The 14,839-nt window shown below is 53.1% G+C and overlaps 1 protein-coding gene across 1 annotated transcript in view; it reads left to right on the forward strand.

Moving 5' to 3' along the window:
* The window catches only part of LOC123999213 (protein Jade-1-like), a 141,399-nt gene that overhangs the window by 113,563 nt on the left and 12,997 nt on the right, over positions 1-14,839 (forward strand). Inside the window, exon 10 of the mRNA XM_046304758.1 lies at positions 8,430-8,547. Coding sequence (XP_046160714.1) covers positions 8,430-8,547 — 118 coding nt within the window. The remainder of the gene's footprint in view (positions 1-8,429; positions 8,548-14,839) is intronic.

Here is a 14,839-nt window from a genome sequence, read left to right on the forward strand (position 1 = left end):
GTTTATTATTATTATGGATAAAGGTACTGCATAGGTGTAAACATCTATTATTTTAGCATGAGATAGCTAAGAAAGTAGCAGAAATGTGCAGAAAGTAGTTATGAATGCATTTTATTGAAGGAAAACGATAACAGTCTTGAACTTTCTTGGAAACATAGTGATATATTCTTATACTGTACAATGAGGGATTCAACTACAAAATACTGGTCTTCTCCCATGCACGGACTTTGCAGATGTATTTCTCACATGTGCAGCACATAGCATTTGTTTTGCAGTCCTTCTTTGGGAGGCAGAATTGGCATCTCCTCCTCTTGCCTGCCCCAGCTGCAGCCTCCGGTGTATCAGGACAAGATTCAGCCCCCTGTACAGCTTTCACAAGCGCTGCAGAGGCTGCTGTGTGGACGAGGCGCTCCCTTCTTTGAATGTGTGAGGTTACAAGTGCTTTTCCCAGCTGCTCCAGGAACACCCTCCTCTTGCATCAGGCATCCAGGTTGGGTTGATCTTGTTCCCTATCACCAAAGCATTGTATGAGGACACATCAATGATGTTATGGAAGATGACCAGGGGTCAGCGGACAGCGTTAAATTCCAGTCACCTTGTCCAGGTCGTCCACACCTCCTTTGTTGTAGTTGTAGTACAGGATGATGGCTGGCTTCCTGTCCTCATGATCACTTTTCTCAGCCATTTTGTGCAGTGTGCTCAGGAGGACCATGTTCTTGTTCCTCTTTAGGAGGTAGAGTGGGGGTGAAGGCAAACTTTGATGAGAAAGCCTCCCAAGGCTTGTTATTTCTAACTGTGCCAACCATGGTGATCTTCCTCTTCGGGAGCTGCTGGCTGAGTTCATAAAAGGTGAAGAAATTGTCACACGTGACATTGTTCCCCCTCAGTCCATCTGTCACATCAAGCTCAACCCGCATCCCCTGGTTCTTCTCTGGGCCTCCACTGGTCGGCTTGCTTGTATAGACCTGCATCTTCCAAAAGGTAGCTGGATTGTGCGTCACAGGCCACCCATATATTGATGCCGTACTTTGCTGGCTTGCTGGGCATATAATGCCGGAAAGGACAGCGACGTTTTGACAAAAAGAGATTGCTATCAGTAATTAGTATCAGTGTCACAGAAAACAATCACATAAATCAATGATATTACAGTAACACATAATACAATTAACAGTGAAAATCACTTACATTACAGATATTAAAATAAAAACCAGTTTCTCATCCACTGTTAATTCAGGCCCAGGGTTGTAGAGGTATGGCTCCACCCACTTCTCCCAGACCTCAGTTATGGTCTCTGAATGGAACCAGTTGCTCATCCACAGTTACTTCAGGCCCAGGGTTGTAGAGGTATGACAGACGCTCCACCCACTGTTCCTTCAGGCCCAGGGTTGTAGAGGTATGACAGACGCTCCACCCACTGTTCCTTCAGGCCCAGGGTTGTAGAGGTATGACAGACGCTCCACCCACTGTTCCTTCTGGCCTAGGGTTGTAGAGGTATGACAGACGCTCCACCCACTGTTCCTTCTGGCCCAGGGTTGTAGAGGTACGGTAGACGCTCCATCCACTCTTCCTTCAGGCCCAGGGTTGTAGAGGTATGACAGACGCTCCACCCACTGTTCCTTCAGGCCCAGGGTTGTAGAGGTATGACAGACGCTCCATCCACTCTTCCTTCAGGCCCAGGGTTGTAGAGGTACGGTAGACGCTCCACCCACTGTTCCTTCAGGCCCAGGGTTGTAGAGGTATGACAGACGCTCCACCCACTGTTCCTTCTGGCCCAGGGTTGTAGAGGTACGGTAGACGATGATTCATCGTGCTCTGGGTTGTAATTTTTCCCCATCTTCTTCCATCCACTTGTTTTATCTGGAAAGAATCAGGCCCAGGGTTGCTTAGAGGTGGGGGGGACTGACAGCACCTTTAACCTCCGACTACGTTCCCCATTAGTAAACAATGCATTCAATAAATGGTGGTTTTGTCCGTTTTTTGTCTCTGAACTTGAGTCATGTGTGGGGTCGAGGAGGGGAGATGCTGCGTTCTGAGTTCAAACCGTAGTTTGCTATTTTAATTTCTCATTGTGTGTGTGTGTGTGTGTGTGGTTTTTGTGGTGTGTAAATGATTTTATAACTGCCCGGGTCAAAAATGTCCCTCCGACAATCTTTGTACCCTGGTGGTGTACAGCTTACATGGAAATATGAACACGTTTCACTTCTTCTAATGTTAGGGTCACTCTAGCAAAAGTCATCCAATTTCAAGTTGGAAATATATACTTTAGGGGGTTTTCTCTGTTAAACATATCAGCAGGTCATTTTTGACCCTTAAGACAACACAAGGGTTAAATAGTGAGTCCACATTTGTTCCGCACTTTTATTTCCATGACTGATCAGAACACATGTTCTCATCTTCCTTTGCCTCTGCAGCAGACATGTAGTGAGCAATATATCAGGACCTCAAATACCAATACAATCGCAGTATAGAATCGCAATCCAGATCGTATCTGCACTTAATTATCATGGTAAAATCCCTGGAACTTCCCAGCACCTGTTCCTTACGTAGTGCACTACTTTTGACAATACACTATACAGGGAATAAGGTGCCATTTGGGATGCAGCCGAGGTGTTCTCGCCTCTCCCTCTCTGGGGCTCTGGCCAGCTCTTCTAGTCACTGTCTGTAACTCTAGGATCAGTGGTGGGAGTGTCTGATGCACACGGTGCACCTTCAGCCTGGGGCAGCCGCATTTCCACGCCACGGCCCATGCCTGGTTGTCAGGGGAGTGGCGTCGGTGCCGTGCATGTGAGCACGCAGACCCGTTTCACGCCGCGGTCCCCGAGACCTGGACCGCGAGCGGTCACCCGACGCATCTGCTGTCATCGTGCCCTAATTAAGTCAACAGGTGTCTGGGAGAGGAGTGGAGCGGCTGGGCCCTGTTCAGTCCACTTATTACACCACCAATACTCACTCTATCCTCGCTGTCTCTCTGTGCTACAGAGTCGGGGAGGAGGGGAGATGGTGTGTGTGTGTGTGTGTGTGTGTGTGTGTGTGTGTGTGTGTGTGTGTGTGTGTGTGTGTGTGTGTGTGTGTGTGTGTGTGTGTGTGTGTGTGTGTGTGTGTGTGTGTGTGTGTGTGTGTGTGTGTGTGTGTGTGTGTGTGTGTGTGTGTGTGTGTGTGTGTGTGTGTGTGTGTGTGCGATTGGGGAAGTGATCAGAGCGAGAGGGAAGAAACTGAGAGACATCTGTTTACTATGGTATGGGAGCAGTTGGCCCTGCTCGGCACAGTAAATACACCACTAAGGCCTCTGTGTACGGAGGGAGAGAGGGAGCGAGGGGGATGGATAGAGGAGGGAACAGATAAGGATGTAGAGAGGGAGAAAGAGGAGAATAGAAAGTAGGTGAAAAGCTGTTTGCTCTGCGTGTGCTATGGAAGAGGAGTGGCCCCTTAGCAGTTATCTGTACTCCTATCCCGGAGCCGAAGGACAACATGAGGGAGGGAGGTAGAGATAGGGGATAGTATGGATTGGAGAAATTGCTAAAGATGCGAGAGGTTAATAGGGTGTGTCCCAACTGGCCCCCTGTTCCCTATATTGTGCACTCTGGTCCCAGGTCAAAAGTAGTGCACTATAAAGGGAATAAGGTTCCATCTGGGACGCAGGCACAGATTAAAGCGGGAGGGAAGTGCCTGCCCCCCCCAACCCCATTTGAAGGTCTTCCGTTCCTCATCCCCCCTCAACTTGTTGTTGAAAACAGCCCTCCCACCACCACTCGTAATCTAACACAGATACTGAACATTGTGTCCCACACGAAAATCTATTTTTATCCTACTTAGAAGTAATAGAATACTTAGGATAGCTGGCCACCAGACAACTTAATAAGCAAACTAGCAGCAAGCGATACCAAACATTAGGCCTTTGGTTATCTCCTCCCACACAGCGGCAGTGTGCTGGCCGTGTCTCCTCTGTTAACCGTTTGTTAACGTAATATCTCCATCAGCCGGAATACATTGGGACACTATTAATGTTTTGTTCCTGCTGAACAGTAATGTTTGTTCTCCAGTGTGTGTGTGTTTCTCAACAGAAATGGATGCTGTAGTAGTGCTGCTATTCTATTGTTCTTCATGGACACTGTTTGCACTCTCCTGTTGGCTGGTGTGATATACCGTGTCATTGAGAGATGCCAGTTGAGTCCTTGGTGATGCCAGATCAGATGTGTGCCCTTTTTTGTTGTGCGCTGTTGTGTGCGCGTTCATGCGTTGTCTATGCGCGTGTGCTGTCTGCGTCCGTGTGCGAGACAGGCGGGCGGGACGGCGAGAACAGATCTGTCCTTTGTGGCGTGTCTCGGCTCCTCAGCGCCCGTCGTGCTGTACCATCTGAGTGACAGAGCGGACGCCTCGCACAGCCTGGCTGGCAGACAAAGACGGCATTTTCTTTCTAACTGCGCAGTACTTTTCATCCTCTGTCATTACGCTCCGTCCGTCTGTCGGTGTCCCTCCGTCTTGTCTGTGTCTTTTTCTCTCACTCCCTCACACTCCCTCACACTCTCTCTTTCTCTCTTTTTCTGTCTCTGTCTCTCTGTCTCTCTGTGTCTCTCTCTGTGTCTCTCTCTGTGTCTCTCTCTGTGTCTCTCTCTGTGTCTCTCTCTGTGTCTCTCTCTGTGTCTCTCTCTGTGTCTCTCTCTGTGTCTCTCTCTGTGTCTCTCTCTGTGTCTCTCTCTGTGTCTCTCTCTGTGTCTCTCTCTGTGTCTCTCTCTGTGTCTCTCTCTGTGTCTCTCTCTGTGTCTCTCTCTGTGTCTCTCTCTGTCTCTCTCTGTGTCTCTCTCTGTGTCTCTCTCTGTGTCTCTCTCTGTGTCTCTCTCTCTGTCTCTCTCTGTGTCTCTCTCTGTGTCTCTCTCTCTGTCTCTCTGTCTCTCTCTGTGTCTCTCTCTGTGTCTCTCTCTGTGTCTCTCTCTGTGTCTCTCTCTGTGTCTCTCTCTGTGTCTCTCTCTGTGTCTCTCTCTGTGTCTCTCTCTCTGTCTCTCTCTCTGTCTCTCTCTCTGTCTCTCTCTCTGTCTCTCTCTCTGTCTCTGTCTCTGTCTCTCTCTCTGTCTCTCTCTCTCTCTCTGTCTCTCTCTCTATGTCTCTCTCTCTGTGTCTCTCTATGTCTCTCTGTCTCTCTATGTCTCTCTCTCTGTGTCTCTCTGTCTGTGTCTCTCTGTCTCTCTCTCTCTCTCTGTCTCTCTGTCTGTGTCTCTGTCTCTCTCTCTGTCTCTGTCTCTGTCTCTCTATCTCTGTCTCTGTCTCTCTGTCTCTCTATCTCTGTCTCTCTATCTCTGTCTCTCTATCTCTGTCTCTCTATCTCTGTCTCTCTATCTCTGTCTCTCTATCTCTGTCTCTCTATCTCTGTCTCTCTATCTCTGTCTCTCTATCTCTGTCTCTCTCTCTCTCCCCTCTTGCCCCTCTTGCCATCATCACTGTGACTAATCCTTAGTCACACACTCTCATTGATAAAGATGCACACTTAAATGTGCTGGAGAAGGGGGAAAAACACTCTCACACAGATGTGCTTTGACACAGGACACACTGGGAGCCCTCAGATGTGTGTGTGTGTGTATCCTGTTCCTGGCTGTGAGCCAGCCTCTCTCTGTTTTACTGGGGACTACTCCAGAGTGGGTTGGCTATGACCTAACCCGGCAGCTTCCCGAGGGGCTAGTCGCTCCAGCTCTCCACACAACACACACACACACACCGCTACTCCTTCGACAGCCACATTGTCTCACTGCCAAACCAGAGCCCCATAAACACACATGAAAACATATGAAAGTGATTGGGGGGTGATGATGCTGCTAAGAGAATTAGTCTAGCTGGAGTTCCTATCCCTGACTGCTGTCTGGTTACACCTCGACCCTTCTACCCCGCGTCTGGGAGGTTGAGACGGAGAGAGACGGAGAGAGGGAAGCTGGGTGGTTTCAATGGGGCCTTTCTCTCTGCTATAGATCCAACCTGGTTATTATAATGGATTCAGAGGACTGTTTGACGTGTGTCTCGGTCTCTGGGTGTGACGTGTGTCTCTCTGTCTCTGGGTGTGACGTGTGTCTCTCTGTCTCTGGGTGTGACGTGTGTCTCTCTGTCTCTGGGTGTGACGTGTGTGTCTCTCTGTCTCTGGGTGAGACGTGTGTCTCTCTGTCTCTGGGTGAGACGTGTGTCTCTCTGTCTCTGGGTGAGACGTGTGTCTCTCTGTCTCTGGGTGAGACGTGTGACTCTCTGTCTCTGGGTGTGAGACGTGTGACTCTCTGTCTCTGGGTGTGACGTGTGTCTCTCTGTCTCTGGGTGTGACGTGTGTCTCTCTGTCTCTGGGTGTGACGTGTGTCTCTCTGTCTCTGGGTGTGACGTGTGTCTCGGTCTCTGGTTGTGACGTGTGTCTCTCTGTCTCTGGGTGAGACGTGTGTCTCTCTGTCTCTGGGTGAGACGTGTGTCTCTCTGTCTCTGGGTGTGAGACGTGTGTCTCTCTGTCTCTGGGTGTGACGTGTGTCTCTCTGTCTCTGGGTGTGACGTGTGTCTCTCTGTCTCTGGGTGTGACCTGTGTGTCTCTCTGTCTCTGGGTGTGACCTGTGTGTCTCTCTGTCTCTGGGTGTGACCTGTGTGTCTCTCTGTCTCTGGGTGTGACCTGTGTGTCTCTCTGTCTCTGGGTGTGACCTGTGTGTCTCTCTGTCTCTGGGTGTGACCTGTGTGTCTCTCTGTCTCTGGGTGAGACGTGTGTCTCTCTGTCTCTGGGTGTGAGACGTGTGTCTCTCTGTCTCTGGGTGTGACCTGTGTGTCTCTCTGTCTCTGGGTGAGACGTGTGTCTCTCTGTCTCTGGGGGTGAGACGTGTGTCTCTCTGTCTCTGGGTGTGACCTGTGTGTCTCTCTGTCTCTGGGTGTGACCTGTGTGTCTCTCTGTCTCTGGGTGTGACCTGTGTGTCTCTCTGTCTCTGGGTGTGACCTGTGTGTCTCTCTGTCTCTGGGTGTGACCTGTGTGTCTCTCTGTCTCTGGGTGTGACCTGTGTGTCTCTCTGTCTCTGGGTGTGACCTGTGTGTCTCTCTGTCTCTGGGTGTGACGTGTGTCTCTCTGTCTCTGGGTGTGACCTGTGTGTCTCTCTGTCTCTGGGTGTGACCTGTGTGTCTCTCTGTCTCTGGGTGTGACCTGTGTGTCTCTCTGTCTCTGGGTGTGACCTGTGTGTCTCTCTGTCTCTGGGTGTGACCTGTGTGTCTCTCTGTCTCTGGGTGTGACCTGTGTGTCTCTCTGTCTCTGGGTGTGACCTGTGTGTCTCTCTGTCTCTGGGTGTGTCTCTGTGTCTCTCTGTCTCTGGGTGAGACGTGTGTCTCTCTGTCTCTGGGTGAGACGTGTGTCTCTCTGTCTCTGGGTGTGACGTGTGTCTCTCTGTCTCTGGGTGTGACGTGTGTCTCTCTGTCTCTGGGTGTGACGTGTGTCTCTCTGTCTCTGGGTGTGACGTGTGTCTCTCTGTCTCTGGGTGTGACGTGTGTCTCTCTGTCTCTGGGTGTGACGTGTCTCTCTGTCTCTGGGTGTGACCTGTGTCCCTGTGTCTCTCTGTCTCTGGGTGAGACGTGTGTCTCTCTGTCTCTGGGTGTGACGTGTGTCTCTCTGTCTCTGGGTGTGACGTGTGTCTCTCTGTCTCTGGGTGTGACCTGTGTGTCTCTCTGTCTCTGGGTGTGACCTGTGTGTCTCTCTGTCTCTGGGTGTGACCTGTGTGTCTCTCTGTCTCTGGGTGTGACGTGTGTCTCTCTGTCTCTGGGTGTGACGTGTGTCTCTCTGTCTCTGGGTGTGACGTGTGTCTCTCTGTCTCTGGGTGTGACTGTGTGTCTCTCTGTCTCTGGGTGTGACCTGTGTGTCTCTCTGTCTCTGGGTGTGACGTGTGTCTCTCTGTCTCTGGGTGTGACGTGTGTCTCTCTGTCTCTGGGTGTGACGTGTGTCTCTCTGTCTCTGGGTGTGACGTGTGTCTCTCTGTCTCTGGGTGAGACGTGTGTCTCTCTGTCTCTGGGTGAGACGTGTGTCTCTCTGTCTCTGGGTGAGACGTGTGTCTCTCTGTCTCTGGGTGAGACGTGTGTCTCTCTGTCTCTGGGTGAGACGTGTGTCTCTCTGTCTCTGGGTGAGACGTGTGTCTCTCTGTCTCTGGGTGAGACGTGTGTCTCTCTGTCTCTGGGTGTGAGACGTGTGTCTCTCTGTCTCTGGGTGTGAGACGTGTGTCTCTCTGTCTCTGGGTGTGAGACGTGTGTCTCTCTGTCTCTGGGGGTGAGACGTGTGTCTCTCTGTCTCTGGGGGTGAGACGTGTGTCTCTCTGTCTCTGGGGGTGAGACGTGTGTGTCTCTGTCTCTGGGTGTGAGACGTGTGTCTCTCTGTCTCTGGGTGTGACCTGTGTGTCTCTCTGTCTCTGGGTGTGACCTGTGTGTCTCTCTGTCTCTGGGTGTGGCAGGTGAGGAACCTGTGCTACATGGTCACGCGGCGGGAGAAGATGAAGAGTTCCCTGTGTGACCTCCAGGAGAAGATTTTCCACCTGCAGATCCAGCTGCTGGAGGAGGACCTAGCTGGAGGTGAGTGGCACAAACACACCCGCACACATACGATCAGAGAGACCAAACACAAGCCACCAGCTGCAGTGTAGAGTTGTGTTTGACAGAAGCAGACATACATACAGTATTACACTGCTGTGACTTCCTTCCTGTTATAACCTCAGCGGGTGAATTCAGGACAGCAGTATGTGGCCCTGTTCTAATACTTTCAAAATGCACCCTTATCTCCTTGTTCAATATTTTAAACATGCATCCTTCCCTCCTTGAGGTAATATGGGAATGGGATGAAGCCCGTGGTCATGATTTAGGGAAAACTTCAGGTTTCCATTCCATTCCCATGTGACTTCAAGGAGGGAGGGAGGGAGGGAGGGAGGGAGGGAGGGAGGGAGGGAGGGAGGGAGGGTGGGAGGGAGGGAGGGAGGGAGGGATGCACGTGTAAAGTATTTGAACCGAGCCCGTCCCAGCTTTGCAGAGGCAGATGGGCAGGGCCCTCCCTGAGTTAGTGCCTGCATGGACTGCTGCTCTTCAGCTTAGGCTGCGTTCAGCCCTCAAAGCCCAGTGACTCTGTCTCGTGGATTCACTCTAAGGACGAGATGGTAGACACAAAGCAATATGCCATCACTGTGGAAGCTGAGATCATCCAGACACTGGCCTGCGTCCCCATTGGCACCCTATTCCCCACATAGTATACTACTTTTGACCAGGGCCCATAGGGCTCTGGGCAAAAGTAGTGCACTACCTAGGGCATAAGGGTGCCATTTGGGACGCGAGCAGTGTTATGCGCTCTAGCTATACTCGGCGTTGGTTGGCTGTCCGTCTGCTGTGCGTGTGGAACATGGGAATAGCCCCGTGTTCTGTGTTGGGAGTCTAGCCGTGACGTGGGGAACATGGGAATAGCCCCGTGTTCTGTGTTGGGAGTCTAGCCGTGACGTGGGGAACATGGGAATAGCCCCGTGTTCTGTGTTGGGAGTCTAGCCGTGACGTGGGGAAAGAGAACCAGTCTTCTCTCCCTTCGTGGCAGGCTAACTGATGGTTATTGTGAGCTGGCAGGGGAGGGAGGGAGAGAGATTCATAGAGAAGAAGAGGGAGAGAGTACCTGACCACTGTGACAGACCCAGACTTAAGGAAAGCTTCTGACTACGTACAGACTCAGTGAGCAGAGCCTTGCTATTGAGAAAGGCCGTCGTAGGCAGACCTGGCTCTCAAGAGAAGACCGGCTATGTGCACACTGCCCACAAAATGAGGTGGGAACTGAGCTGCACTTCCTGCTGAATGTATGACCATATTAGTGATACATATTTCCCTCAGATTACACAGATCCACAAGGAATTCAAAAAACAAACCCAATTTTGATAAACTCCCATATCTATTGGGTGAAATACCAGTGTGCATCACAGCAGCAAGATGTGTGACCTGTTGGCACAACAAAAGGGCAACCAGTGAAGAACAAACACCATTGTAAATACAACCTGTATTTGTTTATTTATTTTCCCTTTTGTACTTCAACTATTTGCACATCGTTACAACACTGTACATTGACATAATATGACATGCTGTCTTTTATTCTTTTGGAACTTCTGTGAGTGTGATGTTTACTGTTCATTTTTGTTTATTTCACTTTTGTTTATTATCTACTTCAATTGCTTTGGCAACGTTACCATGTTTCCCCATGCAAATAAAGCCCTGAAATTGAAATTGAATTGAGAGAGCGAGACGTGGAGGCAAAGAGAGGGATACGAGAGAGGTCGCCCAGTCATTATGATACTGACAGCCCCATCTTTCTCCATCTGAGCGAGCAGGGTGCAGGCAGAGGGCCCGGTCTTCTGCGTCCCAAATGGCGCCCTACTCCCTTCCTAGTGTGTGCAACTTTTGACCAGGGCCCACGGGTGCCCTGGTGAAAAGTAGTGCTCCACATAGGGTGCCATTTGGGCCGCAAGCCACTGAAAGCAGTGTGTTCTATCTGTCCCCTCCCCCGGCTGTGTGTCGGACCCTCATTTCCATGTGTGAATAGATATGGCTGCTTAGCGCCGGGCAGCCAACACAGGCCCCTGATAGCGCTGAGAAGTGCAGTTGGGAGGTCCTACTACACATCAGTGGGCTTTGGAGGCTCAGGAATGATGAACACTGCAAATTGAGTACCGGCTGGAGAGACTCTCAAAACTACCCAGGCTAACACACACACACACACACACACACACACACACACACACACACACACACACACACACACACACACACACACACACACACACACACACACACACACACACACACACACACACACACACGGCCAAGCGTGCCACACGGACATAGGTTAAAAGGACACACACGAGCAAGGACTCTCACAACCGCACACACATACACGCTTCCTTTTCCACACACAGACAGATCCCACTCCAACACACACCTGAACTAACATAGCCAATTCCTCTTTCAAATGTTAATATGCACATAAATTCCCACCCAAACCCCACCCCTCCCCTTTTCCAAGACACACACACTTCTTTCTCTGGTTTCTCCTTAAGACTCTAGAGAATCCTGGCTAGTTATTCTGTAACAGGGTGGCTCGTTTCCCATTCCTTCAGACACACAGGGGAAACCCTCAGACTCTTTGCCCTGGGCCCTTTACTTGGCCAAGTTGAGTAGTGTGTAAAGACTATTGTCACGCCTGTGAGGGGTTACTATGGGACCAGTACTGGGGCCAGAGGGAGGACATGGACACTGCAGGTTGACTACCACTACACCACAACTACTCACATGACTGGGGGCTGTGATGGAGTCAGGGAAAGTCCCAAATGGCACCCTGTTCCCTATGGGCCCTGGTCAAAACTGTTGCGTTATAGAGAGCATAGGGTGCATATTTGGAATGCAGATTTTTTATCTGTCTAGGGATATCCTACATTCAAGTCTAGCCTTAAAGGTTCCTTTCTACTGGCTTACCTTCCTGTAGACGTGTGTGGAGGGGACTCTGGACTGAGCTCTTTGTCTTCTAGAGAGAGAAGGGGAGGAAGTTGTAGAGGGAGCAGGAGAGGAAGTTGTAGAGGGAGCAGGAGAGCGAAGGAGAGGAAGTTGTAGAGGGAGCAGGAGAGGGAGCAGGAGAGGAAGCGGTAGAGGGAGCGGTAGAGGGAGCGGTAGAGGGAGCGGTAGAGGGAGCGGTAGAGGGAGCGGTAGAGGGAGCGGTAGAGGGAGCAGGAGAGGAAGCGGTAGAGGGAGCAGGAGAGGAAGCGGTAGAGGGCGCAGGAGAGGAAGCGGTAGAGGGCGCAGGAGAGGAAGCGGTAGAGGGCGCAGGAGAGGAAGCGGTAGAGGGCGCAGGAGAGGAAGCGGTAGAGGGCGCAGGAGAGGAAGCGGTAGAGGGCGCAGGAGAGGAAGCGGTAGAGGGCGCAGGAGAGGAAGCGGTAGAGGGCGCAGGAGAGGAAGCGGTAGAGGGCGCAGGAGAGGAAGCGGTAGAGGGCGCAGGAGAGGAAGCTTTCTCCAGAGCGAGGAGAGGAGAGGGTAGAGGGCGCAGGGAGGAAGCGGTAGGCGCAGGAGAGGAAGCGGTAGAGGGCGCAGGAGAGGAAGCGGTAGAGGGCGCAGGAGAGGAAGCGGTAGAGGGCGCAGGAGAGGAAGCGGTAGAGGGCGCAGGAGAGGAAGCGGAAGGGCAGGAGAGGAAGCGGTCAGAGGGCGCAGGGAGAGGAAGCGGTAGAGGGCGCAGGAGAGGAAGCGGTAGAGGGCACAGGAGAGGAAGCGGTAGAGGGCACAGGAGAGGAAGCGGTAGAGGGCACAGGAGAGAGAAGGAGAGGAAGCGGTAGAGGGAGCATGAGAGAGAAGGAGAGGAGGCGGTAGAGGGAGCATGAGAGAGAAGGAGAGGAAGCGGTAGAGGGAGCATGAGAGAGAAGGAGAGGAAGCTGTAGAGGGAGCGGTAGAGGGAGCATGAGAGAGAAGGAGAGGAAGCGGTAGAGGGAGCATGAGAGAGAAGGTAGAGGAAGCGGTAGAGGGAGCAGGAGAGGAAGCGGTAGAGGGAGCAGGAGAGGAAGCGGTAGAGGGCGCAGGAGAGGAAGCGGTAGAGGGCGCAGGAGAGGAAGCGGTAGAGGGCGCAGGAGAGGAAGCGGTAGAGGGCGCAGGAGAGGAAGCGGTAGAGGGCGCAGGAGAGAGAAGGAGAGGAAGCTGTAGAGGGAGCAGGAGAGAGAAGGAGAGGAAGCGGTAGAGGGAGCATGAGAGAGAAGGAGAGGAAGCGGTAGAGGGAGCATGAGAGAGAAGGAGAGGAAGCGGTAGAGGGAGCATGAGAGAGAAGGAGAGGAGGCGGTAGAGGGAGCATGAGAGAGAAGGAGAGGAAGCGGTAGAGGGAGCATGAGAGAGAAGGAGAGGAAGCTGTAGAGGGAGCGGTAGAGGGAGCATGAGAGAGAAGGAGAGGAAGCGGTAGAGGGAGCATGAGAGAGAAGGTAGAGGAAGCGGTAGAGGAAGCGGTAGAGGGAGCAGGAGAGGAAGCGGTAGAGGGCGCAGGAGAGGAAGCGGTAGAGGGCGCAGGAGAGGAAGCGGTAGAGGGCGCAGGAGAGGAAGCGGTAGAGGGCGCAGGAGAGGAAGCGGTAGAGGGCGCAGGAGAGGAAGCGGTAGAGGGCGCAGGAGAGAGAAGGAGAGGAAGCTGTAGAGGGAGCAGGAGAGAGAAGGAGAGGAAGCGGTAGAGGGAGCATGAGAGAGAAGGAGAGGAAGCGGTAGAGGGAGCATGAGAGAGAAGGAGAGGAAGCGGTAGAGGGAGCATGAGAGAGAAGGAGAGGAAGCGGTAGAGGGCGCAGGAGAGGAAGTGGTAGAGGGAGCAGGGGAGAGAAGGAGAGGAAGTGGTAGAGGGAGCAGGAGAGGAAGTGGTAGAGGGAGCAGGAGAGGAAGTGGTAGAGGGAGCAGGAGAGGAAGTGGTAGAGGGAGCAGGAGAGGAAGTGGTAGAGGGCGCGGTAGAGGAAGTGGTAGAGGGCGCGGTAGAGGGAGCAGGAGAGGAAGCGGTAGAGGGAGCGGTAGAGGGCGCAGGAGAGGAAGCGGTAGAGGGCGCAGGAGAGGAAGCGGTAGAGGGCGCAGGAGAGGAAGCGGTAGAGGGCGCAGGAGAGGAAGCGGTAGAGGGCGCAGGAGAGAGAAGGAGAGGAAGCGGTAGAGGGAGCATGAGAGAGAAGGAGAGGAAGCGGTAGAGGGAGCGGTAGAGGGTGCAGGAGAGGAAGCGGTAGAGGGTGCAGGAGAGGAAGCGGTAGAGGGCGCAGGAGAGGAAAGGAGAGGAAGCGGTAGAGGGAGCATGAGAGGAAGCGGTAGAGGGCGCAGGAGAGGAAGCGGTAGAGGGCGCAGGAGAGGAAGCGGTAGAGGGCGCAGGAGAGGAAAGGAGAGGAAGCGGTAGAGGGAGCATGAGAGGAAGCGGTAGAGGGCGCAGGAGAGGAAGCGGTAGAGGGCGCAGGAGAGGAAGCGGTAGAGGGCGCAGGAGAGGAAGCGGTAGAGGGCGCAGGAGGAAGCGGTAGAGGGCGGAGAGGAAGCGGTAGAGGGCGCAGGAGAGGAAGCGGTAGAGGGCGCAGGAGAGGAAGCGGTAGAGGGCGCAGGAGAGGAAGCGGTAGAGGGCGCAGGAGAGGAAGCGGTAGAGGGCGCAGGAGAGGAAGCGGTAGAGGGCGCAGGAGAGGAAGCGGTAGAGGGCGCAGGAGAGGAAGCGGTAGAGGGCGCAGGAGAGGAAGCGGTAGAGGGCGCAGGAGAGGAAGCGGTAGAGGGCGCAGGAGAGGAAGCGGTAGAGGGAGCAGGAGAGAGAAGCGGTAGAGGGAGCATGAGAGAGAAGGAGAGGAAGCGGTAGAGGGAGCATGAGAGAGAAGGAGAGGAAGCGGTAGAGGGAGCATGAGAGGAAGTGGTAGAGGGAGCAGGGGAGAGAAGGAGAGGAAGTGGTAGAGGGAGCAGGAGAGGAAGTGGTAGAGGGAGCAGGAGAGGAAGTGGTAGAGGGAGCAGGAGAGGAAGTGGTAGAGGGAGCAGGAGAGGGAGCGGGAGAGGGAGCGGGAGAGGGAGCGGGAGAGGAAGCGGTAGAGGGAGCAGGAGAGGAAGCGGTAGAGGGCGCAGGAGAGGAAGCGGTAGAGGGCGCAGGAGAGGAAGCGGTAGAGGGCGCAGGAGAGAGAAGGAGGGGAAGCGGTAGAGGGCGCAGGAGAGAGAAGGAGAGGAAGCGGTAGAGGGAGCATGAGAGAGAAGGAGAGGAAGCGGTAGAGGGAGCATGAGAGAGAAGGAGAGGAAGCGGTAGAGGGAGCATGAGAGAGAAGGAGAGGAAGCGGTAGAGGGAGCATGAGAGAGAAGGAGAGGAAGCGGTAGAGGGAGCATGAGAGAGAAGGAGAGG

The sequence above is a fragment of the Oncorhynchus gorbuscha genome, linkage group LG16 (genome assembly GCF_021184085.1).
Source record: "Oncorhynchus gorbuscha isolate QuinsamMale2020 ecotype Even-year linkage group LG16, OgorEven_v1.0, whole genome shotgun sequence".
NCBI lineage: Eukaryota > Metazoa > Chordata > Actinopteri > Salmoniformes > Salmonidae > Oncorhynchus > Oncorhynchus gorbuscha.